Source organism: Giraffa tippelskirchi, chromosome 7 (genome assembly GCF_054371585.1).
Source record: "Giraffa tippelskirchi isolate mGirTip1 chromosome 7, T2T-mGirTip1v1.2.pri, whole genome shotgun sequence".
Classification (NCBI taxonomy): Eukaryota; Metazoa; Chordata; class Mammalia; order Artiodactyla; family Giraffidae; genus Giraffa; species Giraffa tippelskirchi.
In genome coordinates, this window is record NC_137281.1 from 107,820,296 (window position 1) to 107,848,081 (window position 27,786).

The 27,786-nt window shown below is 37.0% G+C and overlaps 1 protein-coding gene across 8 annotated transcripts in view; it reads right to left on the bottom strand.

Moving 5' to 3' along the window:
• TRIP4 (thyroid hormone receptor interactor 4) overlaps positions 1 to 25,456 on the bottom strand; it is a 49,001-nt gene extending 23,545 nt beyond the window's left edge. For 3 of the 8 annotated variants that reach the window (XR_014058831.1, XR_014058830.1, XM_081507352.1), the window contains exons 1-10: positions 25,251 to 25,456; positions 21,088 to 21,257; positions 19,808 to 19,932; positions 18,513 to 18,725; positions 16,835 to 16,913; positions 14,214 to 14,343; positions 12,236 to 12,451; positions 8,743 to 8,869; positions 4,205 to 4,392; positions 425 to 549 (exon numbers count right to left, since the gene is read on the bottom strand). Coding sequence is in view for 3 of the 8 variants with exons in the window: in XM_081507352.1 (XP_081363478.1) it covers positions 425 to 549; positions 4,205 to 4,392; positions 8,743 to 8,869; positions 12,236 to 12,451; positions 14,214 to 14,343; positions 16,835 to 16,913; positions 18,513 to 18,725; positions 19,808 to 19,932; positions 21,088 to 21,257; positions 25,251 to 25,351 (1,474 nt within the window). In the remaining 5 variants the exon portion in view is untranslated. Of the gene's footprint in view, positions 1 to 424; positions 550 to 4,204; positions 4,393 to 8,738; positions 8,870 to 12,235; positions 12,452 to 14,213; positions 14,344 to 16,834; positions 16,914 to 18,512; positions 18,726 to 19,807; positions 19,933 to 21,078; positions 21,258 to 25,250 lie in introns of all 8 variants that reach the window. The other 5 variants (XR_014058832.1, XR_014058833.1, XM_081507353.1 and 2 more) reach the window with 3 other exon arrangements.
• Between the last annotated feature and the right edge of the window lie 2,330 nt (positions 25,457 to 27,786).

Genomic DNA, 27,786 nt, shown 5'->3' on the forward strand with positions numbered 1-27,786 from the left:
TGCAGTGATTCTCAAAACTCACTGCTGAAGTCAACAAACTTTGATCTGCCCAAATCCAACAGCAGATGTCTATTTGAGTCACTCCCAATGAAAAAAGGTCTTATTTGTGGTTGTTCTTCTCAATCTAAAGATCCCCAAATTTACAGTAGTTATTTTACTCTCATAATAACAAAAAATGTAAAAAATTAAGACTAGTTGGTTGATTTCTGGCACTGGGAACTGAGATTTTTATTTGTCTTGTTTGGGGACTTAATGCTTTGAATAGCTGTCCATGATTTGCCACAAGCACACACAAAGTTTAAAATCCCTTTCAGCCAAAAAAACCCCAAAAAAAGCCACAGGAAGAAGGAAGTGAAAGAAGATGAACGTCAATGACTTCTCTCCACAAAGTAAAACTGAAATTAGAAGAGTATGTGGCTGTTACCTTTCCCACGGAGGAGGAGGTAAGTAGTCTGGAGTTCTGAGACTTCTTGAGGAGAGGGTCTTTTTGCTGTGGCTGCTATCCAAAGTCGTCCTCTGTGAGGGGTGTACCAACTTCTGCCCTCCACCCTTAAACAAATACAAATTCAGTGGGAAGAATCTAAATGCTAGTGTCTACTAAAAAAACGTAGTGATGCTTTGGTTCCCAGTATGTCGAGGACTGGTACATGGACATTTTTGCCTAAAAAAACTATTGCCATGATCTAGCTAATAACTGTAGAGTCCTCCTCCCATAGAGGATCTCACATATGCGAGCTAAGTCACTCAGGCATGTCCGACTCTGCAACCCCATGGACTGTAGCCCACCAGGGTCCTCTGTCCATGGGCTTCTCCAGACAAGAATACTGGAGCAGGTTGCTATTTCATTCTCCAGGAGGATCTCATTAACATACAGCAAATTATCCAGGTGAGCCAAGAGATCTACAGACGATATCTCACCAAGAGGGGTGTTTTTGGTAGAAAAAAAAATTTCTTCTATAATACCTTTCACTTGAATATGAACCCTGTTCCCTAGTTTTCCCTTTCATTAGAACAAACACAATTCATCTCTCTCAGTTCCTATTTTTTACCTATCTCTGTAACTCAGAAATGAAGCTTTCACCAGCCTTTGGACCTCCACGATCCAAATCTTCTGTTTTCAAAGCATCCGAGTTGTACCACAAAAATTAAAATCCTTGCCTTTGAGTCATGAAAGATTTGTTCATCATTCTCCAACCTGACAGAAAAATCCTCACCTACACATAACTCCTCAAGAATAGTACTTTCATAGTTACTATTTAAAAGTTTAACTAAAAAAAAAAAAAAAAAAAAAGTTTAACTAGATAAAAATGCTATCGTCTTTAAACTGCAACCACATTCATTTATATTTTTTAAGTATTTTATAAAGGGTTATATTCTTTGTAGATAATTAAATAACCTGTTGACTAATTTGAAAGAATCTTTAAGTGGAATAACAAAATGCAATCAAGAGAATGTTAACAGCTGTCTACTTTCTAAGGATTACAAAAAGATGTGTCTCCTTTAGTTTCTACAAGACAAAATAAAGTAGCCTGATAATATAACCCTATTATATTTGCCTTACAATGGGAAACAGAAATTCTCTTATCCTTAGTTTTCTAATATAGATGAATTGGAAGAGTACCAGGCACGTGGTGGATACCCAATAAGTGGAGACTGTATCAATATATTTCTTCCCTCTACGCCAAATGATCCCAAGGGATACTGGGAAAACAGTCTCACAAATGTGGCAGAACCACCCACTTTGTTTCCGTGGGATTAGTGACTGTGGGTTGGATGCTGTTCATCCTGTTCTTCTCAGTGGGAAAATGTGGGTAACACAGATCCAAAATAGGATGAGAGCAATATAAACATTCTGATTCCCTCAGCAAAAAGCAAGCTGTTTCATATTCTACTTTGGGAAAGGAAGACACCTCAACTGCAGAGAACTGAACGAGAAGAACACATATCTGAGGGCCCAGGTGCCCTAGAGCAGCAGCAGATTCACATGCACTTGTGATGCCACTACGTACATGGATTATGGAACATTTAGGAGGCAAAGCAAGAAAGCCAGACTTTCATGAAGGGAGAAAAATGGTAATGCACCTTCACAAGGAGGTAAATCACAGCTAACCATGGAAAACACTAAAGTTGAAATGATTGTCCCTAAATTCCGACAATAATTTTCTTTCAAGAAAGCAGAGAAATGACTGAAGCTTACAAAGTAAGAGTGGAAACAGCACTTTGAAAACCAGAACTCTAGTTCCATATCTGCCACTAACTAGGCTTTGCAATTCAGAGCAAGCTATTGGGTCGGTCAAAATGTTTGTCTGGGTTTTTTGTTTTTTTTTTTAATTTTTGGCTGTACTGGATCTTTGCTGCAGTGCGCAGGCTCTACATGGCAGCATGTGGGCTTATCTCTAGTTGCAGTGTGTGGGCTTCTCTTGTTATGCAGCACAGGCTCTAGAGTGCCCAGGCTTCTTCACTCGAGGCTCGTGGGCTCTCCAGTTGCAGTACACAGGCTTAGCTGCCTCACGGCATGTGGGATCTTGACCAGCGATGGAACCCCAGTCCCTTGCATTGCAAGGTGGACTCTTAACCACTAGACCACTAGGGAAGTCCTCATTCCGGTTTTTCATAACATGTTATGGAAAAATCCAAACACATTTTTTGGTCAATCCAATACTTTACCTTTGCCTGCTTAAGTGTTTAAGACTGTAATAATACTGGGCTGAGCTACTTCAATACATCTACTGTTTTGAAAAGTCTAAAATTGTATTTAAATATAAGGCATTATTATTGTGATGAGTTAGGACACTGCCAGGGATATGAAATTCTAACAGATAAAACAAGAAGGAAAAAATAGGTATTTGTATCCTCACACTCACTGCAGTATTATTTACAACAGCCAAGACGTGGGGACAATGTAAATGTCCATCAATGGATGGATGAAGATTATTCAGCCATAAAAGAAAACGAAGTCTTACACTTGCAACAATATGGACCAACCTTGAAGCATTATGCTAAGTAAGTCAGACAGAGAAAGATAAATATTTTACCATCTTACTTTACATGTAGACTCTGAAAATAGCAAACTCATAAATACAGTGATAGACTGAGTGAAGGCAGTCACAAGGTACAAACTTTTAATTATAAGATAAATCCTGGGGATGTAATGTACAGCACAGTGACTATAGTTGATAATACTGTATTGCATATTTGAAAGTTTCTAAGAGAGTAGGTCTTAAAAGTTCTCATCACAAGAAACAAAAAAATCTGTAACGATGCAAGGTGATGGGTTTAAGACAAACATATTGTGGTGATCATTTTGCAAAATATACATATATATATAATCATTACATTGCACACTCTGACGATGTTTTATGTCCATTATATCTCAATAAAACTGGGAAAACAAGGGAGAATGAACATGTAATAGTAAGTGAATGAAGAAAACCATAAACATATATATACATATTATGACCTCACTGTACAACAATTTGCAAAGGATAAAGAATTTAAACAAACACTCCAAAATTATAACAATAGCTGTTTCTAGGCAGTGGAATTATAGATGATCTTTCTTTTTCTAGCTCCTTTTCTGTATTTATCAATTTTCTGTTTACATTTACAAAAGCAAAGGGAACAGTTGAACCCAGAGAAAATATATGAAATCATGGAAGAGTAAGCTATCACCATTACTCACATGTTAAACAACTTTACAATACCTCTACTTATCCTCACTACTCCTCCCCACTTTTTGTAGAAAAGGAATTTGTGGTAAAACAGCTTCTCAATATGGTTATTCATATTAAAAGATAGATGTATAGATAGAAAAACAAAGTCATAATTAGGCTAGTGACTTTTAAAAATTAATAGGCATAAGAACTTTGAATTTCCAATAGGATCAAATCATTAAGGTTGCTGAGTGCTATATTACAAAGGCAAAGGCAAGAGAAGTTTTCTTAATAAACTTCCTTCCAAAGAAGAAAAAACTTACATTCTATTCTTTGTTTTGATTAGGATCTGTCATCTTTCTAAACTCAGTTTCTTTTAAGCTATTCAGTTAAAAAAAAAGTCCATAACATGCAAGAATACACTGCTTAAAGTTCTATGTGCTGAAGAGTATTATAAATCATTGCTAGGCTGGGAAGAAGAATCCCAATCCATAAAGCTGAAACAAATTTATGTAAAATCTTTCACTGTCAAAATTCACTTCTGTCCTTACCTTTTAATCCCTCGGACAAGCAGAGAAGCCCAAGGCTGATGCATAGAGAGGCACCAGCCACCATCAAAGCCTTCCTGAAATTCTTGGTCCTGGATTCGAAACTGATGCCGACATGAGCTGAACTCTAGTTCTGATCCTGCTGGATGGAAAGTCTTCTTCTGTGAGGCTGCACCCGTCTGGTCTATCCACTATGCAAGAAAGAAATCAAACACATAATTTTGTCTGACAAGGGAAAAATCTGGAGTAGGCATACAAAACGAGATGAATTCTAATAATAATGAATCATGCTGGGAACATTCTCTTAGAAAAATGTACCCCCACCTTTGTCTGAAACAAAGCCAAAAAAAGTGGAGAAGGTATAAATTCAGTAGAAGTCCCAGGTATGATAACATGGTCCCATCTTGAAGAATAGTGAGATAATGTTGAATTCTCCAAATACAGCTCCCTAATTTCAGCAAGAGCACAACTATCAGACCAAATAACTGGCCTGTAATTATTAACACTTTAAACTTATTAATGATCCATACTGGATTCTGGACAATTTCCAAATACAGTTCTATCAGCCAAATGGAGGTTCAACATTTTGGTTCACATGTTCTTCACGTGCTTAAGGAACTGGGTCACATACTGCTACCATGATAAAGCCAAACAGATGCTTTCAGGGGGCAGAGGTTCTGACTATTGGATGTATGAAGTTATTAATATTCTCTTATCCTGCAATGAACAACTTGTCCCCTAAAAGAGAGGATGAGCACACTGAAACAAGGCTCCCATCATGTAAAAAGAACACCAAATTACAGGGTGTGGATGATTATAGGAGGCTAAAGAGTCTTGGCAGTAGTTCAGTCAGAGAATGACAAAGGTTAACATTTCTTCCTGAGCAAGAAGACTGAGTGCTCTGAAACGTATTTACAAAAAAAGGGGCTCTGTCAGGATGATGAGGTTCTCAGTTAGTTGTGTTAATTTATTAATCTTTTATTTAATAATTTATAGGGAAAACAAAAATGTTAGGAGGGTAGAGGCTCTAAGCAATCATTTAACCCCTAAGATTTCAGTTTTCTCAACTGTAAAATGATGGAGTTGGACTAAATGAATCTCTAAGAATCTTTCCGCAATAAAATGACTAATTAATTGTGTCATAACTGAAAAAAAAAACCCACAAACATTTATTGAGTACTTAATGCAGTGTATATGAAAAGCGTATAAAGTAGGAAGACACACAAAATACAAAAAAAGATAAGGTTCTTGCTTTCAAGGAACTTACAATACTAGTAGAAGACAGATAATTAAATAACTGTCCAAAACATACGGCAGATATGAGTAATTACTACACAGGGATTTAAGTCCATAAATGGGAACACAGAAGCACAACTGATCCATTACAGGGGAAATAAGTGATTTCATAAAAATGTTGGTATTTGAACAATCCTGCGGCCCAAATTCTCTGGTTCTATCTCTCAGTTCAGTTCAGTTCTAATTCATATTACCTGTTTTTCTACCCCACAGCTACTATTCTAAATTAATCTTATTGTCTTTTAATAATACTATTTTAGAATCTGCTAACCCATCTCACCTCCATTTTTAACCTTTAAATAACTCTCTACTGCCCAAGTAACACTAACCTGGCCCTCATCATCTTCACACTACGCTAGCTCAATCATTGTCCTAGCAATTTCCCTGCTTCTGTCTTACTTTTCCCTCCAATCCACTCTCTACACAGGCATGCAAGTCATGCCAGTCTTCTGCTAAAATTCTTCAAAGACTCTTCCCTGTCTGTGTGTGTGTGCTTAGTCACTCAGTTGTGTTCAACTCTTTGCGACCCCATGGATTGTAGCCAGCCAGGCTCTTTGGTCCATGGAGATTCTCCAGGCAGGAATACTAGAGTGGGTTGCCTTGCCCTCCTCCAGGGGACCTTCCCAATCGAACCCAGGTCTCCCGCACTGCAGGAGGATTCTTTATCATCTGAGCCACCAGGGAAGCCCACTGTCTTCCCTGTCTACTTTAGAATAAAACCAAACTCTTGAAACATAAGGGCTTTCATGATATGATGTTACCTACTATACTGGAATGAGTAGCATCCCTCTCAAATTTATGTCCTCCCATAACTTGTGAAATTGACCTTATTTGCAAACAGATGTAATCAAGCTAAGATAGAGTCATACTGGATTAGGGGTGAACCCCAAATTCAGTGACTGATATCCTTACAAGAGGAGAGAGGAAAAAAACAATAGAATACCTAGAGACAAAGACATACAGGGAAGAAGTCCACATAAAGGCAGAGGCAGCGAGTAGAGTGATGCAGCTATAAACTAAGGGATGCCTACAGCCACCAGAACCTCAAAGAAGCAACGAAGCATTCTTCCATAGAACATTTGGAGGAAGTGGGGCCCTGCCAACACTTTGATTTCAGTGTTGAGAACTGTGAGAGAATAAAGTTCTGTTGTCTTAAGCCAACCAGTTGTGGTCTTTTGTTACAGCTGCCCTGGGAAACTAATACACTTAATAGTACAGTTTAATCTCTAAGAATACTTAATTACTTGTGGTTCTCCCAACCTACAGTGCTCTCAACCTGCTGAGAGCCTTTGTACATGTTATACTATCTACCTAGAAGTCCCTCCCCAAATCTGTCTGTTTATTCATCCCTTAAGTCTCTTCTCAAACACCATTTCTTTTGTGATTCCTGTGAGTTTATGATCTCTCTCCTAATGACATGCGTCTATTATAGCAATTATCTTAAGGAACTGAAATTCTTTGTATTCAAACACATCTTCCCATTAAACTTGAAGTCCTTAAAAACCTCAAGAGTTTTTACCTTTTAATTTCCCAGCACTTAGCAAAGAGGTCTTCCCATGTAGCACAGTGGTAAAGAATCCTCCTGCCAATACAGGAGTAGCAAGAGACTTGGGTTCGATCCCTAGTTCGAGTAGATCCCCTGGAGTAGGAAATGGCAACCTGCTCCAGTATTTTTTGCCTGGAAAATCCCAAGGACAGAGGAGCTTGGCATGCTGCAGTCCACGGGGTTGCAAAAAGTCAGACACAACTGACTGTGCATGCAGGCATTCAGCAAAGAACCCGGCATATGTACAGTGCTGCATGAGGATCTCCAGTTAAACTGTCTAAAGCACTGCTCTGACTGCATCTCTCTGCTTAAGGACATTCTGTGATTCACATTTATGAAATAAAAATGTGAAAACTTTCTAGCTGAACATTTAACTCTTTAGTGATCTGACTCTACCTACTTAACCCCACTCTATTTCTATGAAAATTCCTTTTATGAGTACTACATTTGTAGTCTAAATTCACTATTCCCTATATAGTTGATGCTTGAATGATACAGGTTTGAACTGTGTGGGTCCACTTATACGTGGGTCTTTTTTTCAATAATAAATACTATAGAACTACATGACACGCAGTTGGTTGTAGATGTGGGACCTACTGTGGATGTGGAACTACTTTACAGAGGGCCAACTATAACTTAAACACAAATTTTTGACTGTGCAGAGGGCCACCACTCCCAGTCCTCCCCTACACTGTTCAAGTGTGTGTGTGTGTTCAAGTGTGTGTGTGTGTTCAAGTGTGTGTGTGTGTTCAAGTGTGTGTGTGTGTGTGTGTGTGTATGTGTGTGTGTGTGTGTGTGTGTGTTTCCCATGCCTTGCTCCTACAGTTAATTCTGACTGGATTGTTTTTTCCCCACCATCCCCAAACACCATTTACTTGGATACTTACTTTTAATGAATGCCAGCTTCCCTATAAAAGCCTCTTTTATTCCTCTCAACTGTCTTTCCCTCCTCTGGGTTTCCACTGTACTTATTTATATATCTTAATCAATATTAGAACTGCCTATATAATCTTTTCCACTAGTAGTCCGTGAGTTCTTTGAGGACAGAAGCAGTGTCTGGTTGATCACTTACTTCTGGGATTATACACATTAGACGCTCAATGTACTTAATGTCAAAATGTATGACAACAATGAGTAAGTGAATTAATGTATTAATTTACAACACAACACTAGGGGACTACCCACATTCTATAAAAGAAAAATAAAGAGCATTAACAAAAGGATCATGCGAGTATTGTTTAAATCTCTATGGATGTGTGCATGCTAAGTTGCTTTAGTCGTGTCCGACTCTTTGCAACCCCATGGTCTGTAGCCCGTCAGGCTTCTCTGTCCATGGGATTTTCCAGGCAAGAATACTGGAGTGGATTGCCATGCCCTCTTCCAGGGAATCTTCCCAACCCACGTGTCTCTTATGGTCTTCTGCATTGAGACCATAGGCAGGTTCTTTACCACTAGTGACACCTGAGAAGCCCTTAAACCTCTAGCGTACTTAACAAAACCTTCTCTTGGGTAATACTCAAATGGTAACTTGTCACAAATGCTGCAAAAAAAATTGGACAAACTGGGTCAGAGAATAAGGTGGGCAGGAGTACTGAGAGAGCAGATTGGTGTCTACAGCCTATCAAACAGGCACACTTGAAAGAAGAAATATCTGGGCCCAAACTTTTCTCACCATCAGTTAGAGCAAAGGTCCACTAACCTGGGGAGGGGGCTGGTACAGGTTGGGATTCACCAGAAGTCCCAAAGGCTCTTCAGAAGATCTATCCAATTTGGTCAGTGGTTGGTTCAAGGTTCCATTGGCAATGGCATGTATTGCCTCATCTAGTCTGCGATAACAAACCAAAGGATGCAATAATTGGCAATGTCCTATGCTCAGAATATGCTTAGTTGGCACACACATAAGACTCTTCATTAGTAATAGAATTGGAAATTCAAAGAGGGATCCATGGATGACCTTCCCTGCTCCCCCTACTAACTTGCCCTTCTCTTCTCTTCATTCCAAGAACCCTAAGGAAGAGGAGTTAGTAAGTTTCAGAACACTAAGAAAATAGGTAGCGCACACTATAGTCACTCATCTTTTTAACAACATTATTAAAAATGCCAAGATTAGAAAACTTTCCTGGAAACAGTCTGACCCACAGAAGAGTATTCTAGGGCAGACTATTTCTCAACACCTTCAATTATTCTTCTGTCTGCTGAACAGTGCCTTCCCATTCCTCCATGCTGATCTGAATTCTATCCTTGCTTCATGGCCCAGAATTTCTAAGGAGTCCCTCCACTCACCCAGCACAAAAGTACTTTTTCTTTTCTCTGAAGTCCTGCAGCACTTACTATTTAAACAGTCACCAAATATACCCCATGTTATCCTGTGTCTATGGTGTTTGCTATGAATATTTGGCTCTCAACCTATAAAAGAATGTGATGATTTCAATTAAAGATTATGGAACTAGTCCTACTGGTTAGTAGTGATCATGGGTCCTACAGGAACCACATATTACTCTGCTCTACAGCTCTTCATTACTTGCCGCTATACCACCATGTCCCTGCTTGACAAACGTTTGTGGATGATGGTAATTCTAAAGCACAACAGAATGAAAAGGTTCTACTAGAAGGGAAGGCTGAACCTGACCTTGAATACAATTAAAGAGGTATTTGTTAGGAACTTCTTAAACACAAGGCACATTAAAAGGGGAGAAGATCAGCGTTTTCCTGCCTTCAGGAAGCTTTGAATCTAGGTGGCAGGTTTAAGACAGCTAAAATAATGATAGACAAAACATGAGAGGATGTAATTATGACTATGAGACAGATACAATCCATTTGGTAGTTACTACTTATCATCCCATGTGTTGTACCAAGTAGGTTCAAAGGGGAGGCAGATATTTGAAAGGCAAAGTTGGGAGGAAGGATTTCCAAAGCAAGGGAAAAGCAGAAACAAAGACATGAAGCTAAGACAAAACAAAACAAAATGTACAAGAATTTGAGGTAAGAGGTGAGTCTAAAATAGGACAGGGATAGTGAAATCTAAAGGAGGGAAACAGATTTAAGACACACTACACTGGTTAAGGACATCTAAAACTCCAGAATCGAGGAAAAAATACAAATACAAATACAAATACTCAATACATTTTAGAATGCTCACACTTACTACCATACAACCAAAGGGGGGGGCAAGTGAATAAAAATTATGATGAACTACCATTTTTTATGTATCAGAATGGCAACTATTTTTTTTTTGTTAAGAAACAGATGAAGAAACTTGGTATCTAGTGTCAAAAAGTCAAAAGCTATGCACAATTTGAATTCTGAGATAGGCCTTTACTTCTAAAAGGCTGTACCACGTTTTATTGAACATAAAAATGATTTCTGTTATAAAAACAATCCATGCATATTATGGAAAACAAGAAAATACAAATAAATATAAAATGAAAAATTCTTATACCCATCACCCAGAAATAATTTTTTCTTTATATCTGTGTATCATACATGCAATAGTTGAAAACAAATTTACTGAAGCTAGTGGTAGAATCTGCCTTAAGGAGAGAATAACCTCTGTTTAGGAAAAACCTGTGATGGATCTGCCACAAACCAAAGAGAAAGGTCAAGCACTGGGTTGAGTAGAAAGCATTACTGTGTTTGCCAGCATCCAGTTTTCTGTGTGTGTGTGCATGTGTGTATAAGAGAGAGAGAGGAGAGACAGAGATATGTATGCCATTTCCAAAACGTGTGGAATGAGATATCCACACGTTTTCTTTTCAGTTCTATGCTAGAGTTAACATTCATCTTTTCTCACCTCTACATTCAGTGACTTCATATTGATAATCTGAAACTGACCATGATGCAAGTTTTATTTAATAAACTTTACTTTTTAGAGCAGCTTTAGGATCAAAGCAAAGCTTAATGGAAGATTCAGAAATTTCCCATCTACCTCCTGACTCACCCCCCTCGCGCCACCACACACACACACACAGCCTCTCCCATTATCAACTATCCCTCACTGGAGTAATACATTTGTCACAGTTGATCAACCTACACTAACACATCATTATCACCAAAACCCATAGTTTCCATTAGAGTTCATGCTTGGCGATGAGACTTGAACATTTTACTATTCCCCTCCACAGTAAGAGGGCATATTCATATTATTAGTCACAGATTATGCAATATTATAAATTTTAAATTTCAGACAACTTAATGATACATTATGTTTCAAAGCTTGCATTTCCCTAATAAGAAGTTGAGCATCTTTTCAAATGTTTATTGGTTATTTTCATTTCCTTACCTGTAAATTATCTGTTCTTAGCCTTTGCCCATTTTTGCATAGGATGTGTCTTTTTAATCTGCAGGTCTTTATATAGTATGGGTATTGCTTTTTTGAACTGTTAAAACTGTTTAAAATGTTTTCTCTCAGTCTTGTACTTATTTACATTATTTAAAATATCTTAGTCTTTCTGACTTTTGGGTTTTGTATCTTGCTTAGAAAGAGCTTTATTATACCAAGACATTAACTGTATTATAAATTTCTACTATTTTATTTCTTTCTGATCCTTTTTATTTCTTTTGTATTCAACTTTTTTTTTGGTGTCGGGGGAGGCGACACTATAGGGCTTATGTGATCTTAGTTCCCTGACCAGGTATCAAACTGGGGCTCCCAGCAGTGAAAGCTTAGAGTTCTAACCACTAGACCACTAGGGAATCATCTTGCATTTAACTCTTTAGTCAAACTTATTATCACAGCATACTTTGAAGTAGAGATTTTTTTTTTTGAGGTAGAGATCTAATGTAGATTTTTTTCAAAGCTGGTGGCCCTTCATTTATTTAATCCTTTTCTTACTGTTCAGAAAAGTTTTATGTAACTATAAACATACACCCATACACACACAATGCAGACATACAGGTGTCTTTTCTGGATTCTACTACATTTCATTCATCTATTCCTGTGCCCAACCTGTACCTCATTGCTTTAAAAACAACTTTTTATAAAACCACAGCAGTTATCTAATAGGACAAGTCACCCTCACTGCTCATTCTCAAAATTTTCCTAGTTACTCATCCATGTTTCTACTCCAAATGAACACATTACTTTAAAAATTAACAAAAATAACAAACCCATTAAAGGGCAGTGCTGGGGGGAGGGCAAATCCTTTACAGTTAAAATCCAATTCTCTCAGACCTTTCTGGTTTTGCCCACTTACTTGCTATGATACTCAGCTAGAGGATCTTCATCTTCCACAATTTTCCTGCCTGCAAAATCAATGGTGATCTTCTTAGAGAGCCGAGAGGCATGTCGAAATTCTCTCAGCTCCTCCTCTCGCTTCTGTATGGCCTCCCGCTCAATTTTGGACAACCACTGGTTAGAATCACTAGCAAAGTAATCTGACTCATCATCAATGACTTGGGTCCTTCGAATGCTAAGGAAAGAAAAAGAACACATGGCAATTAGGTCACCTATTAACAAACAGGGATTTGACTACTGGGAAGCCTTACAAGTAGCTCACTCTGAAGTGCTGTCCTGAAGGTTATTATTTAAAATGCAGATCCTCCAGAATGTTCCCAAACCAGGTCAAGCTCTGATTTCCAGCTTCTGTATATACCTTATTCCCACTGCAGACTCAGCTCTTAGAACGAATCTCACCCTCAGGCAAAAAAAGACACAGCACCATATCTACTGTCCTCCTATTTTCCTAGAAGTCCAGCCCTCACCTTGTAACTGGGTTTATGGGTCATTTTGCTGCTTCTGAGTTCATGTCTTGGCAGCTTACTCAATAACCTAGTCTTTCTACAATCTGGACCTAGACTACTCCCACTAGACCCAGTTGCTGCCACTTCACTTAGAAACTGGACTTCTATCCTGGACTCTCAGTCCTGGAGCTTATTCTTAGGATACCTCATTACTGCATTACTACTACATGTCAGTTTCCACCACCTCCTCCACCCCCTCCCTAACCTCATCCCCAGTCCCTCACTTAATATAAAAGGGCCAAGTTCCAAGATAACACAATCAGGCTTATTTCTAAGATCATACCAACAAAGAAATTAAGAACTAGAGGGAATCCTGATGACCCAACTCTCTCCTTCTATAGATAATAAACCTGGGCCTCAAAGAAGTTTAGTGACTATTCCAAAATCACAAAATCAGTCTCAAAGGAATAATTACTAATCAGTGACATACACAGGCATAGGGAAATACTGAAAACCAGATTCCAATTTCAATTTTCCAGGACTTGGCTGGAATTATAAAAGTTTTAAAATAGACTGAGAGTGGTCCTATATACAAACTTACATAATGAAATTGGTGCCCTTGGAAACACACTGGCATAAGGGAAACACCAATAGGGAGAGATTCTTTTCCAGTTTCTGTTTATCAAAAAATGTACTCTATTTCTAATTATAAATTTCACTGAGTAAGGGTAAAAGTGATACTTAAAAATCTTGTGATGGGCTTACTTAGAGAATAGCTTTCAAAGTATATCTCATGTATTCCTAGCAAATGATCTGAAAGTAGTAGGTGCATCTAGCCAAAGGATTATAATGCCAGGAACAGACATATTCAGTTGCCATAGTAAGAGATTCAGGGTCTTTCTAAGGATTCCCACATGGCTACTTGAGAAGTGAGCATACATGTCCTGTTCAAACATTCTTTACCATTAACTGGCTTTCAACACATATTTTGCCCAAAAGAAGAAAAAAAATTAGCACTAACAAATCCATAAATCTGTCTCCTAAAGAGAGGTGAGAGGGCTAAATGACAAAAGCACAGGAGTATAAAACACAATTTAGGGACATTATTAAATCAGAAAATAAACTTAGTGTCAAAGGAAAAAGGGAGAGTAAGTCATGTGTCCCCATGAGATGGTATTAACACTCTCCCAGAGACAGCTTTTTATGGAGTATCCAGAATATGTTGACTGAATTAATGAATGGCTTCAAGTGAAACAAGTGGGGAATTCCATCCAAATCAACTTTCCAGGGGATACACTAGCATTTGCCAAGAAACAAAACATGTTTCAGGGTAGGATCCTCTTGGTGGGAGCCTATCTTAGTCAAACATGATTCAAAAACAAGCAGTTGACCTCTTACACAGGGCATTTGCTCTTCTTTTGCTGTAGGTCAAGTGCCAAAATAATGGGACTACTCTATTGCTTAGCCTTTTTAATTCTAACCACATCATACCTAGTTCTGTCAAACTCTAACAGCTTGTCTTTATGCTTGATAGCCTTCTCCAGACCAGATTTAAATCGCAATTCTTGATGAGGAAGAAGGTCCTTGGTAGAGATGTCCACTTTCCCAGAATTCTCTGTCCCTGAAATTCAATAAGGAAATCAAATGGTGTCAGCATATCATACAAATTAGCTGTATAATGTGCAGCAAAGAAAAAATATCAGAAGGTATGGCTGCATCCCTAATGATAGCCTTCATTTTAATGGAAAACAAACAGGTATCACAGGCCAGGCTTTACTTCTCAGGCATCAAGCAGCACTTGAAACATAGTAAGTTCTCAATCAGTGTTAAGGATCCACTTGTTTCCTTATGGGAATGTGGATTACTAAGGGTAACAGACTGTTTAATAAAACAACATAAAAATGCCTTATAAATAAAAAACTTCATTGCGCAGGGCTGAATATCATCTTTAAACTACTTCTATATATCAAAGTTAAAAACTAAATAACAAAAGGAAAAAAGAGAAGAAATTCCAGGAAAGGAACAGAAATCAATAATGAGAACTTATCAGATGTTAAAGCAATGATGATGACTATAAAATTACATATTATATTACTTAATTCTCACAATAGCCTTGTAAGGCAGTTTTTATTATTTTTATTTTACAGATAAAGAAACGGAAGTTCAGAAACATTAATAAATTCACCAAGTTTGGTAAGTTAGAAATTAAAAGGTAGAAACACAATTTAACCTTAGGTCTAACTCTAAAGCCCACATCCATTCCTCAGTCCATGTATTATCTCCCTAGTGACAATACACCATAAATCTATATAACAGAAAAGACAGCCATAAATTATGATAGAATCAAGATCTAAAATGTGTTAGGAAAGCAACTAGGCTATAATGAAGGCTTTCTCTTTACCTAAAACTTTAGGCCTATTTAAAGTACTGTCAAATCTTTCTTTTAAAAGTTAAAAAAAAAAAAAGAGAGAGACTGACTCTTGTGTTCTGAATATAAGAAAAGCACTGGGGCTTCCCTGATGGCCCAGTGGTTGGGAATCCACCTTGTAATACAGGGGATAAGGGTTCGATCCCTGGTCCGGGAAGATCCTACACGCCATGGTGCAACTAAGCCCACATGCCATAACTATTGAAGCCCACACTTTGCAACAAGAGAAGCCATCACAATGAGAAGCCCAAGCACCAAAACTAGAAAGTAGCCCCCGCCCACCACAACTAGAGAAAGCCCATGCAGCAATGAAGACTCAAAGCAGCCAAAAAAAAAGGCACTGAGAACTACCTGTTTCATGATAATGACCCTAGAGAAATTCTAATGGAAAAAGTATGGAGACATGTTCTACCTCATTAATAGTAATTTAAAAAATGATGACAACTAAAATAAAATAATATGAAATGTCAAGACCCAATAGTGATAGGTTTGGGGGTAAAATACTAATTGTTGTAGACTAGCACAGTATTTTGATGAAAGAATATGGCAAATATGTCTTAAGTGTCAAAAATGATCGTATTCTTTGACTCAGTAATCCCATTCCTAGGAATTTATCCCAAGGAAATAAATCAAAAGATACAGTATTAACAAAGTGGATCATTTGTGTTATCATTTATAATTTGGAAAGAGTAAAAATATCCAGTAATGGGAAAATAAATAATCAAATTATAATAAATAAATTTAATGACTATTTTTAGGCACTAAAAATTACAAACATTAAGAATGCCAACATAACAATTACAAAATATTAGTTAAAAAAGGAAAAACATAAAATTCTGTATACACTATGATTACTACTTCATAATACCAACCTATGAAATAAACCAGGAACAAAATATCTGCACAAATGGAAAAGGCTGAGTAGATTGTTCTCCCTTTAAAAATGTCCTTAACTATTTTTGTTATGCTTTGTTCAATTATAAAAAACTGTGAAGAGTTGCAAAAAACAGAGAATTCCTGTATAACTTTGATTCATCTTCCTTTAATGTTAGTACCTTATCTTACAAAACCATAGTACAATTATCAAAAGTAAGAAATTAGCTTTGGTACAATATCATTAACTGAATTACAGACTTTACTTGGATTTCAACATCTTTTCCACTGATATTATTTTTCTGTTTAGGGATCCAATTCAAGATCCTACACCACAATTAGTTGTCCTTTCTCCTTAGTCTCTTTTCAAATTGTGACGGTTTTTCAATCTTTCCTTTTCTTTCACGATCATGTACACCTCCAATTCTTAAACTTTCATCTAATAATTTCAGCATCCATTGGTGGATCCTGCTTGTAGCAATTATTACTATTGTGGTGTAGAAATGATGATTTTCTGTTCCCATAATTCCCTCATTTTATTAATCGGAATTCTGTAAGAGCAGTCCCTTCTCCCCCATTTATTAATTTATTCAGTTAATTCTTATATTCTTTGGGTTATAATCCAATAGTATTATTATTACTATTATTTTTTTTTTGCTCAATGTTAGGTGGTTTTAATAAGAATATTTTTTAAAAAAATGCTTAGAGAATAAATGAGTAAATAAACTGCATCTTACATACCAGGATATAAGTAAGAAAAACAATCACAGATCCATCACCACAGTGATCCAATTAAAGAATTGCTGCCTACCTGACATGAGCTTCTTCAGTAGTTTCTGGCTCTTGTTTGAGTCACGCTGTAAAATATCTCGTTCTTCATGAGTACATACCTAATAAAGTGATAAAACACATGATCCAATAGTTAAAAGACAATGTTTGCTTGATATACTTAAAAAGTAACCTCAAATTACCCATTAGATACAGCGATAAAATAACAAGACTGTCAGTGTTTTTTAATCAAGACAAATATACCAAAAAATATATATTCAAATGAGTTTCACCCTAGTCTCTGTCCATTTCTTCCTTCTTTTACGAACCATACAAGAAACTGATCTCACTGCAGGTGTCCCTAAATGACTAGTTTAAAAAAAAAAAGGCCAACCTACTTTCAAAAGACAAAAACTTGCCACCACTAAGAATGCAGAAAAATACATTTTTTATAAAGTATTCCATTTCTAATCATAAAATTCAAGCCTTACAAGTGAAATTATAAGCAAGTATCTTATTTATTTATTTTTGGTTGCATCACGTGGCAATGGAAGCACAGAGTCTTAACCACCGGACTGCCAGGGAAGTCCCGCAACTGTCTTATTAAAGAGTCAAAAAAAGAAGCAAAATACAGTGCCAACAGTGAAAACTTGTCTAGCTTTTACATGTATTTTGTTTCTTTGCCTTCACACATTACCTACTTGTAAAGTAATAAACATATTAAGCAAAGAAAAAATTCTATTATAAAATCACTACAAGTGTAAGAAGGCATTTTACTTTAAAAAAGGAGTTACTTAAAAACATTTTCATACTAAGCCTAATTAATAAAACTGCAAGACTTCAAGGCCAATCTGCTTTACAGTACTTTGTTTCTTGAACAGAAGGATCCAAGGGACCTAACAGAAAACACTGTACTTGCTAGCAGTTGCCTGAGTGGCACATGGAGTTCCGGCCAGCAGCTGTCGGGTATTTCTCCAGAGAAAAGCCCCATACGAGAGGATATTTGCTGCTGTTTTCTGATCATTTTTGATATTAGACACTACATTTTTCAGGTCATCCACTGTCAATCAACTTATTATCTGAGTATATTGAAAAATTAAAGGCACCACAAGAGAAGGGAAAACAAAGCAACACAAAATACGCTTTCAGCAATAGCAAATACCACTGTTTCTGCCAGTCAGCTCAACTGGCAGAACAAGCCTTCTAGACAACTCACTCGGGTGTTTGTAATTACAGCTACACTTTTGAGATCACTCACTCAGATAATGAAGCGTTATAAAAAGAAGGTGTTATGGAAAAACAAGCTATAAAGACCTGAGGATTATGTCACAGTGACTCTGCATCCCTAGAAATATGAGTCATATCTGAGGTCTGACAAAAAGTTTTGACGTTTCAGACCCTAAAGTTTTCTTGAATTGAATTGCATCTGACACAAGACTTGGATTCCTCACAATGTATGCGATCAAAGTCCTTCTCACAAATAGGCCTCAATCTAGGGTATCACCTTGGGTTTTTGCCTAAAGTTCCTGCTATAAGAATTTACTGGTAGCACAGCACTGTAAATTCTGTACTTCAATTTAAAAAATTTTTTTTTATAATTTACTGGACACCTTAGGGAAGAAATTTACTAAGAAAAAGAGAACTTTAGGGGTGTAATAAAGTCAAAAGCATAGTAAAAAACCAAAACCAAAGCATAGTAAAAGAGGAGAGAAACAATTTACCAGAGAACCACAAAATAAGCAGGGGCCAGAACCCTCTTGTTCACAGACAATCCGCCCACAGATCAGACAGTTGTTGATCAGTTTGTGCTTCTGGCCCAGGCAATCACAAGGGTGGCGACCTGGAATCAGGACTGCAAGCTTGTCCTGTCCCTCTTTTGTATATAAACTGACAAACTTCGTCTTCTTCTTCAAGGAGCTGCTGTTGTCTTGTGCCTAATAGTACAAAGATATCAGAAATAACATCAAATAATTAATGACAATGAAAGCAGTCAGGAGAGAAAAACCTCAGTTCTATTCAATAATAACTTATAGGGACTTCCCTGGCGGTCTAGTAGTGAAGACTCCGAGCTCCCATACAGGGGGCATGGGTTCAATTTCTGGTTGGGGAACTAAGATCTCACACCTGAGTGGTGCAGTCAAAAAAAAAAAAACTTTGAAAATTTGATAGGTAGTATCTCAGGGGATTGAACGTGTATTTATTTGATTACTAGTAGCATAACCAACCATCCTTGTTTGCCCAGGACTCAGGGGAATCTCAGAACACAGGACTTTTCAGTGCTAAAACCAGGAGAGTCCAGGCAACTAAGGTGACAAACTGGTCACTTAATTGCTGGTAAGGATAAACATTTTTAATGTTTATTGGTCATTCGTATTTTTTCTTTTGCTTATGACAGTCTTTGCTCATTTTATTCCAATTAACAAAAGGCTTAAGACAATTTTTTTTTTAAGTTCATGTTATTTTGGAAACCCTTCTCCACATGGTGTTGCACAGTCACCACAAATGAATTTTCTGATCACTACTCTTCCATCTTAGCATAACTAACTACTCTGAATATAAATATTTCTGCTTACTTCATGGGGCTACTTTGGGAGCCAAGAGAGAATATGAAAGAGCTCTAAATGCTAAATAACGATGAGAGTGGTGGTGGTAGTGAATATTCTAAAATAGGGACATCTTAAAATGGCTAGAGTTCAAATTCTTTCATACAAACCCACAAAAAATGTTGAAATTGAAGCCCTGGTGCATTTCCTTAAGTATTTTCTATTGTATCTATCTATTTATAATCTCTAAAAGATGTCCTTATAATACTAATTTAATCAAGCTGCAAAAAAAAAAACAAAACACAAAAACTATCATATAGAAAGGAATATGCCATCATTATCACTCTTTAAAATTCATGTACTTGTTGCAAGTTGCCATTCTAGACCAATGTATACCCCTTGCTCTCTGAAATATATCAGGTATTTCATCTTTTCCACAGAGCCAGAAAAAGCCTCATTTTCTGAGCACTCACCTTGGCCAAATCAAAAGGTGTTTTGACCTCTGTGCTTGTATCAGGTTCAGTAAATGCAGGAGCCTCCTGTTTGTTTCTCCCTTTCCGCCTACTCCTCTTCAGCTGGTCTCCTGATCTCTGGCCATCTGACATTTATTTAAAGAAGAAGAAAAAAACATGTGTATATATATATATACACACACACACACAGATAGATTGGAAATAGTAGGATTCATTGGTAAGTTAATAGCTAATGAAGGGAAGGCAATGCTTAATATTTAGAGTCAAGAAGTCAGGCAGGTTTTTAAATTATCTTTTCCTCTCAAATCAGAATTAAATTCAAACCATCATTTTTCAAGATTATAGTCAATGATGAAGACTACTGGGTAACATTAAGAAGTTAAATTATACTAACGGCTGATTTACATTGCATGGCACAAACCAACACAACACTGTAAAGCAATCATCTTCCAATTAAAAAAAAAAAAGAGTATAACAAATTTTTTAAAAAGAAGTTAAATTGAATAGAATTCCCTGGTTGCCCAGTGGTTAGGACTCCCAAGTTTTCAGTGCCAAGGGCCAGGGCTCAAGCCCTGGTGGGGGAACCAAGGTACCGCAAGTCATGTGGTACAACCAAAAACACAGAAGTTAAATTAAAATCTGATATTTTAGACTGTATAATAATAATGACTTATTTAGTTTGGTGCTCATCTTTAGTACTGCTTAACTTATTAGTTACTTGTAAATGCTACTCACTGAAACTGGTCAACATTTACTTACATTATTGTATAAAGTTTTTCTTTAATCCATGTTTTAAATTTTTCAAGTTATTCTGAAGCTACAACTGTATCTACAAACAAGTATTTTTGTGATATTTTCTAAGTTGAAAAAGTCTGAACTAAAACAATATTCATTACAGATCAAGTAGAACTGAACTTGGGCTTCCCAGGTGGCTCAGTGGTAAAGAATCCACCTGCTAATGCAGGAGACTCGGGTTTGATCCCTGGGTGAGAAAGACCCCTTGGAGGAGAAAATGACAACCCACTCCAGTATCCTTGCCTAGAGAATTCCATGGACAGAGAAGCGGGGAGGGCTACAGTCTATGGGGTTGCCAAAGAGTTGGACATGACTTAGCAACTAGACAACAAGAGAACTGAACTAAAAACATATAAACACGATTCTGCTTAAGTTAGCTGTAAGGGAATATGGGGTGATAGAACATATGCAGTCCTATAAACCAGCCAATTTACCAATATTTCAACCTTTAATTTATTTAAGTTAATCACATTAACTTAACCTACCATCTTTCTTGAAGGACTGCTGCAGAGCATCAGAAGTCAACTCCTGATCATTCATTTGCCATTTGGTTACAAGCTCTTCTATAAACTGACCTTTTTTGCCCTCATTTCCCTGAAGGAGGTCAGTAACATATTCTCGTATCTCTTCAGCACTCTCAATTGACAAAACATATCTCAAGAAGCAAAGAAATAAGTTGTTAAAACAAAGTTAGTTTATACTATGTTTTTTAATAATCATAACAGAGATCAAGGTAGTAAAAAATAGTATTTATTTTGAGCCAAGTTCAAGGTTAGATGCTAGGGATATAAATTTGATTAGGACAAAGACTGACGCCAACTTTCCTAAGAACAATACAAATTACTTAATTTTTATACTGTAAAACCTAAAATCTCTCTTTTTTTTTGCTAAAAATATGAATATATACTACAAGCTAACCAGTTACTGATTTAACATTCTTAAAAATTATAAATTAAGATTAGCAAAAAAAAAGATAGCATCATATCAGAATGAGCAGATCTACTTTAAGAAAATAGGATGAAGGGTTTCTAAAAGTGAAATCTAAAAGGCGTAGGAGTACAAGTCAGTACTTTTCTATAAACCAATCAGACAATATATTGAAAGTGCCTTAAAAACAATCCAGTAATTCCATTTACAGAACTCTCTAAGAAATAAGAGACACAGGAATTTATGCAAAAATGTTAACTATATCATTATTTGAGTTAGCGAAAAACTGGAGGATATTTAAACCTTCATTAATGGAAGGGGCAAATGAATTCAAGTTTTTGGACTTTACAATATCTAATATGCAGCCACTAAAAGTGAAATGTTTGAATAATTATTATTTTTTTAATCATTAACTTGTTTACATTATTTTTATTTATTTTTTTTACCATGCCACGAGGCTTGAGGGGGTCTTAGTTCCCTAACCAGGGATTAAACTGTGTCCTCAGCAGTGAAAGTTTGGAGTCCGAACTACTGGACCCCTAGGGAATTCCCTGAATAATTACTATTACCTGAGAAAAAAATGCTCTCATATAAAGTGAAATAGTAGGACAATCATACAGTATATGATCTCAATTGCTATAAAAGGAATGTATATTATCCATACACTTGTGTGCAGAAAAAAGGCTTCTTTTTTGTAGAAAACCTTCTAAGGTTACACATTAAAATGATTACCACTAAGAGAGATGATTAAAAACAGTTGGGTTTGTTTTTATTTTCTTTATTCCTTTACAATGAATATATTTTGAAAATGTATTACAATATGCATAGGAAAAAACACTAAGAGAGAAATATAGTTATCTCTGGGTTATGGTATTATGTTAATCTTGGTTTCCTCTTTTACCCTTTGCTGTTTTTTTTAGTTTTCTACAGTGACTATGTTACATCATTAGAGAAGTGAAAAAATTCAGGTATCAGACCATGACAGCATTAAATGATCTGAGGAACCTGTAACATAGACACACTGGTATGAGATGCAAGAAAAATTATTACAATAATGCTATATTCTTTGAATTAAAAAAAAAATCATGTAATTGTCCCATCCTTGGTAGTAAATGTACTAGGTTCTTTACCTAATGTTGTGGTTGATTTGCAGAGTCAGAATCTATAAGAGAACAAACCTGTGCCTTTGGGCCTCCTTAAGAGCATCTTCTAATCAAATACAAATTTTTACAAAATAGACAACTGTTTTTAACGAATTTTAAGGTTTAATCAACTTGATCCCCAAACTTACTAGGCCCCATTAAAAGATTAATTGGTATCAAGAATTCAGAGAGTTGCAAAGAACCTCAAAGTATCATTTAACTCTGGAATATGCAAGCCACTAGGGAATTATTTAAAGAGTTTTAGAAACAATTGAATAAATGTCATTTTAAATATTTAACAAATAATAATAAAAAGCAACATACATCTAAATGTGTTAAACATCAAATCTTAACAAAATATAAATCCAACCGAAACTAATGCAGACTGTGGAACAAGGTTTATTTTGCTAACTCTGTGTACAGACCTTAATGTTCCATAAATGAATCACTGATTAGGAAGGTAACAGCTTTATGCTGTCTTTTTAAAAAATTCAGGCCACTGTGTCAAACTGTTCAAGTTAGCACACTATTATAGTATATCTGGGTACTTCTCAATTAAATATCAGGCAAGACAAGGCACAGCAAATCTATACAGCAAATGCTTTCATCATGGCATCATAGTTTGTTGTGCAATAGCTAGTGAAAACCTAGAAGTGGTTCTAATAGTGCTAAATTATAGGTAGCTTTAGTGCCTGTTTTATGTTTTGGACAATTCTTGTCTAACTTATATTTATAAATATTTTTAAATACAAGCACGTGTACAGCCATACTTAGTGCTGCAACTTTATAACAGAAATTTCTGATCACTTCTCTTTCAACTGTATGGATAAGTTTAACTGAGGAAAATCTAAGGCTGAAAAATGAGCTATTAAACCACAATCTATGAGAATTAGAATTTTCCTAATACTGTATAAGCGACAAAATACAACTGGATTCTGAGACTGAGAAGCCTGCAACAATCCAAACTCCATCGTTGATTCATCAAAAATAGCTCAATCTTTTTTTCTTTTAACTGATAGATTTTTTTTTTCTGTTTGATGTATTACAAAGCTTCATTATTTCATTTGACAGCATTCCACTGCTTGAAAAAAATGTCTGAAAACTACTTAACTTGATCTTGCCTTCGAAGAAGGGTAAAGCCAAGCCATACAATTTGGCTGGATTGGTTTTCTTTTTTATAATCTTAATATCTTTAAATATTTAAAATTTTTAAAAACGGACATATAATTGATTTACAATTTTGTGTTAGTTTCAGGTGTACAGCAAAGTGATTTAGATACGTACATTTTTTTCAGATTCTTTTCTATTATAAGTTATTACAAGATATTTAATGTAGTTCTCTGTGCTATATAGTAAATCATTGTTCAACTATTTCATATATAGTGATATGTATTTGTTAATTCCACACTTCTAATTTATCCCCTCCCCCTTTCCCTCTGGTAACCATAAGTTTAGTCTTATGTGAGTCTGTTTCTGTTTTGTAAATAAAAGCCATTGATGTTACTTTTTAGAATTCCACATATAAGTGATACAATATTCACTTAACTGGGATTTTTTGATAATCTATTACCGTGTTCAAAATTACCCTTTAAAATAGGCTCTCTTAACTCTCTCCTTGCCAACAAGCCTATTTTCTCCCAAACTCAGAAATTCACCTAACTTCCTACAAAAGCCCTACAGCTGCAAATTAAGTTTCAGCATCAATGAGCACGGAGCCAAATCAAGAACCACTTCTAGGTTCTTAAGTCCACTTTTTGTAGAAATTTTTCCCTACTCTTGAACTCTGCACTGACACCTACCTATCTTTTAGTTCTCAAGTTAAATTCATCCCTTGCAATTAATCTTACGAGTTTCTCAAACCTTCATCAGACTACTTTTCCCAATGCTCCCCAATACCCTGCACTTCCTTCACCTCAGCACTCATCAACCATCGTTGCTGTCCCAGCACTTGCTATGCAGTAACGAAAAAAAAAAGTTAAATCAATTGAAAGCAGACATTAAATCAAGTCACCACTTCCATTTCACAAGAATCATAAATTGTTAAAGATAATCAGTTCTAATTATTCATTTTACAGATGAGGAAACTAAGGTACAAAATTGGAAGCTAAGTTGCCTAAGGTTCCGAAACTGGTGAATGACCACAGAAAATAGAACCAGGGATTCCCGAGTCAGGAGGTATCTCTGCACAGTACCACGCCACCCTTATTTAAATTTCAGGCCCCATTTGACATAAGCAGGACTGGGCAAACTACTGATAAAATGTTCAGAGCAAGGAATTTCTGAAAAGACAACTTGGCTTGCCCCTTCTCTCCAAAATGTATAAGGAAGGATAATTAGACAGGGATTTGGCGTTTTCCTGGGAAAACAAGGCCCCTCCAGCCGATTGCGGAGCATGAACTCCTATTCCAGAAGCTAAACTATAAAGCCAGAGATCAAAATTCGGCACTCGGAAATAGACAGCAGCCCTTTTATCGAATTTATTCATTCTCATCAACTTTTTAGTCCTTTCCGCTTCCCGGTTTGCTTAGTCAGTACACATCCCAGAGCTCCTTCCCGCCTCGGACCCGAACCGGTCTTACTGTATGATCTCCTCACTGACATCCAGGTCGAAAGTTTTCCGCAACTGCTGGGTGCACCAGCCCACCAGAAGCTGGCTAGACGCCGCCCCACGAACCGCCATTTTCCCGAGCCGGAACCAGCTGGGCTGCAAGAGCTCGGCGTTCTACCCCGCACTAGGCCCCTCGCAAAACCGACCTCGCTCGCGCGGGTTCCGCCAGCCTGCACCGCCCCGCGCCTTAGCACCGCCCCCAACGTAGATCCCTCCCACCTATGCCTCCTCCCACTTCTTCCAGCTTCCTGGTGTTTGCACTTGAATCGGAGCTCAATCTGCGCCAGGTTCTTTCGCATTGTCAGATGTAGGGCTCGATAACTGGGAATTCTAAGACGATACAAATGTCTCTAAAAACTACAGTTTAGGAAAAAATAAAACAATACTCCGTAACCTGAGAAGCCGGCTCCTATATTGTTCTGGTTTTATTGAAAACACTTAAAAGAGCCCTTGAAAGCTAGAGTAAACGCTGTAAGGGTTTTCTCTGGTAGTAGAGGCTTTATAATACCCTCAGCCGTCCAATACCTGATTCATGCTACTTTTAAAACCTCTATTTACTTTTTTGAGCCAGGTCTTTTTTATTAGATCCAAGACAACTCTGTAAGCTCGAGGGAGGGAAAAAAACTTTAATAAAACAGGTGCTGGGATTTCGCTTTGATGACCTTCAATATGAGTTCTCTATTGATTTTTCAGAAGTTAAAGATGCATATATATGGGAATCTAGAAAGATGGTACTGATGATATCTTTCTTGTAGGGCAGCGTGGAGACACGTAGAGAACAGAATTGTAGGCACAGTGGGGGAAGGAGAGAGTGAGAGGAATTGAGAGAGTAGCTTGGAAACGTATATTACCCTATGTAAAATAGCTAATGGATATTTGCTGTATGATGCAGCGAGCTCAAATGGGGTGCTCTGTGACAACCTAGAGGAGTGGGATGGAGTGGGAGGTGGGAGGGTGGTTCAAGAGGGAGGGGACATATGTATTTCTATGGCTCATTCATGTTGATGTATGACAGAGACCAGTACAATATTGTAAAGCAATTATCTTCCAATTAAAAATAAACTTTTAAAAAAAGCAGTTAAAGGTTTTTCAACTAAAGATGACCAGAGTTAAGGGTCTTTTTGTTATTCCCTTCTCCATTGGGACAACAAACTGGGGAAAATTTAGCCAGCTTTCTCTGGAAAACATGACGTCTTCTGATATATTTCATTGGTCAATTTAATTGACTGGCTTTGTGTTACATGTATAGGCTTTTCATTCCCATTAGGCTATTTATGGAGAAGGCAATGGCACCCCACTCCAGTACTCTTGCCTGGAAAATCCCATGGACGGAGGAGCCTGGTAGGCTACAGTCCATGGGGTCGCACAGAGTCGAACACGACTGTAGCGACTTAGCAGCAGCAGCAGGCTATTTATACTAAATAATTACATTAATTGGATGTTGCTTCTACCTTATGTTAGTTTTCACTAATATAATCAAAATCATATATGTGTTGATTTACGTTGAGATTAGATTATTTTATTAATTTGAAAAATATATGGCTTTCTTAAAAAAGACTGAATTTTCATAAATTGTGGGTACAAGTTTTGTTTCTTCATAGAAATCTGCTGCATTTAATACAAATTATAACTTATCCAAATCCTTTACCTGTTTTTATACATGTTCTGTTCCCTTTACTAGAGGAATAACTTCTTGAAGACAGAGTAACTTAAGCTTTTTGTACAATAGGACATTCTAGGTCCTCAAGAATAAAAGTGTTCTTTTTTCATAAGGAATATGTTATTGATTGTAATCTCTATTTGTAATATATGCAATATAAAGCTATTTATAATATTCAGTTCAGTTCAGTTCAGTCGCTCAGTCGTGTCCGACTCTTTGCGACCCCATGAATCGCAGCACGCCAGGCCTCCCTGTCCATCACCAACTCCCAGAGTCCACCCAAACACATGTCCATAGAGTCGGTGATGCCATCCGACCATCTCATCCTCTGTCGTCCCCTTCTCCTCCTGCCCCCAATCCTTCCCAGCATTAGGGTCTTTTCCAATGAGTCAACTCTTTGCATGAGGTGGCCAAAGTATTGGAGTTTCAGCTTCAACATCAGACCTTCCAATGAACACCCAGGATTGATCTCCTTTAGGATGGACTGGTTGGATCTTCTTGCAGTCCAAGGGACTCTCAAGAGTCTTCTCCAACATCACAGTTCAAAAGCATCAATTCTTCAGTGCCCAGCTTTCTTCACCGTCCAACTCTCACATCAATACATGACCACTGGAAAAACCATAGCCTTGACTAGACAGACTTTTGTTGACAAAGTAATGTCTCTGCTTTTAAATATTCTATCTAGCCTGGTCATAACCTTCCTTCCAAGGAGTAAGCATCTTTTAATTTCATGGCTGCAGTCACCATCAGCAGTGATTTTGGAGCCCAGAAAAATAAAGTCTGACACTGTTTCCACTGTTTCCCCATCTATTTGCCATGAAGTGATGGGACCAGATGCCATGATCTT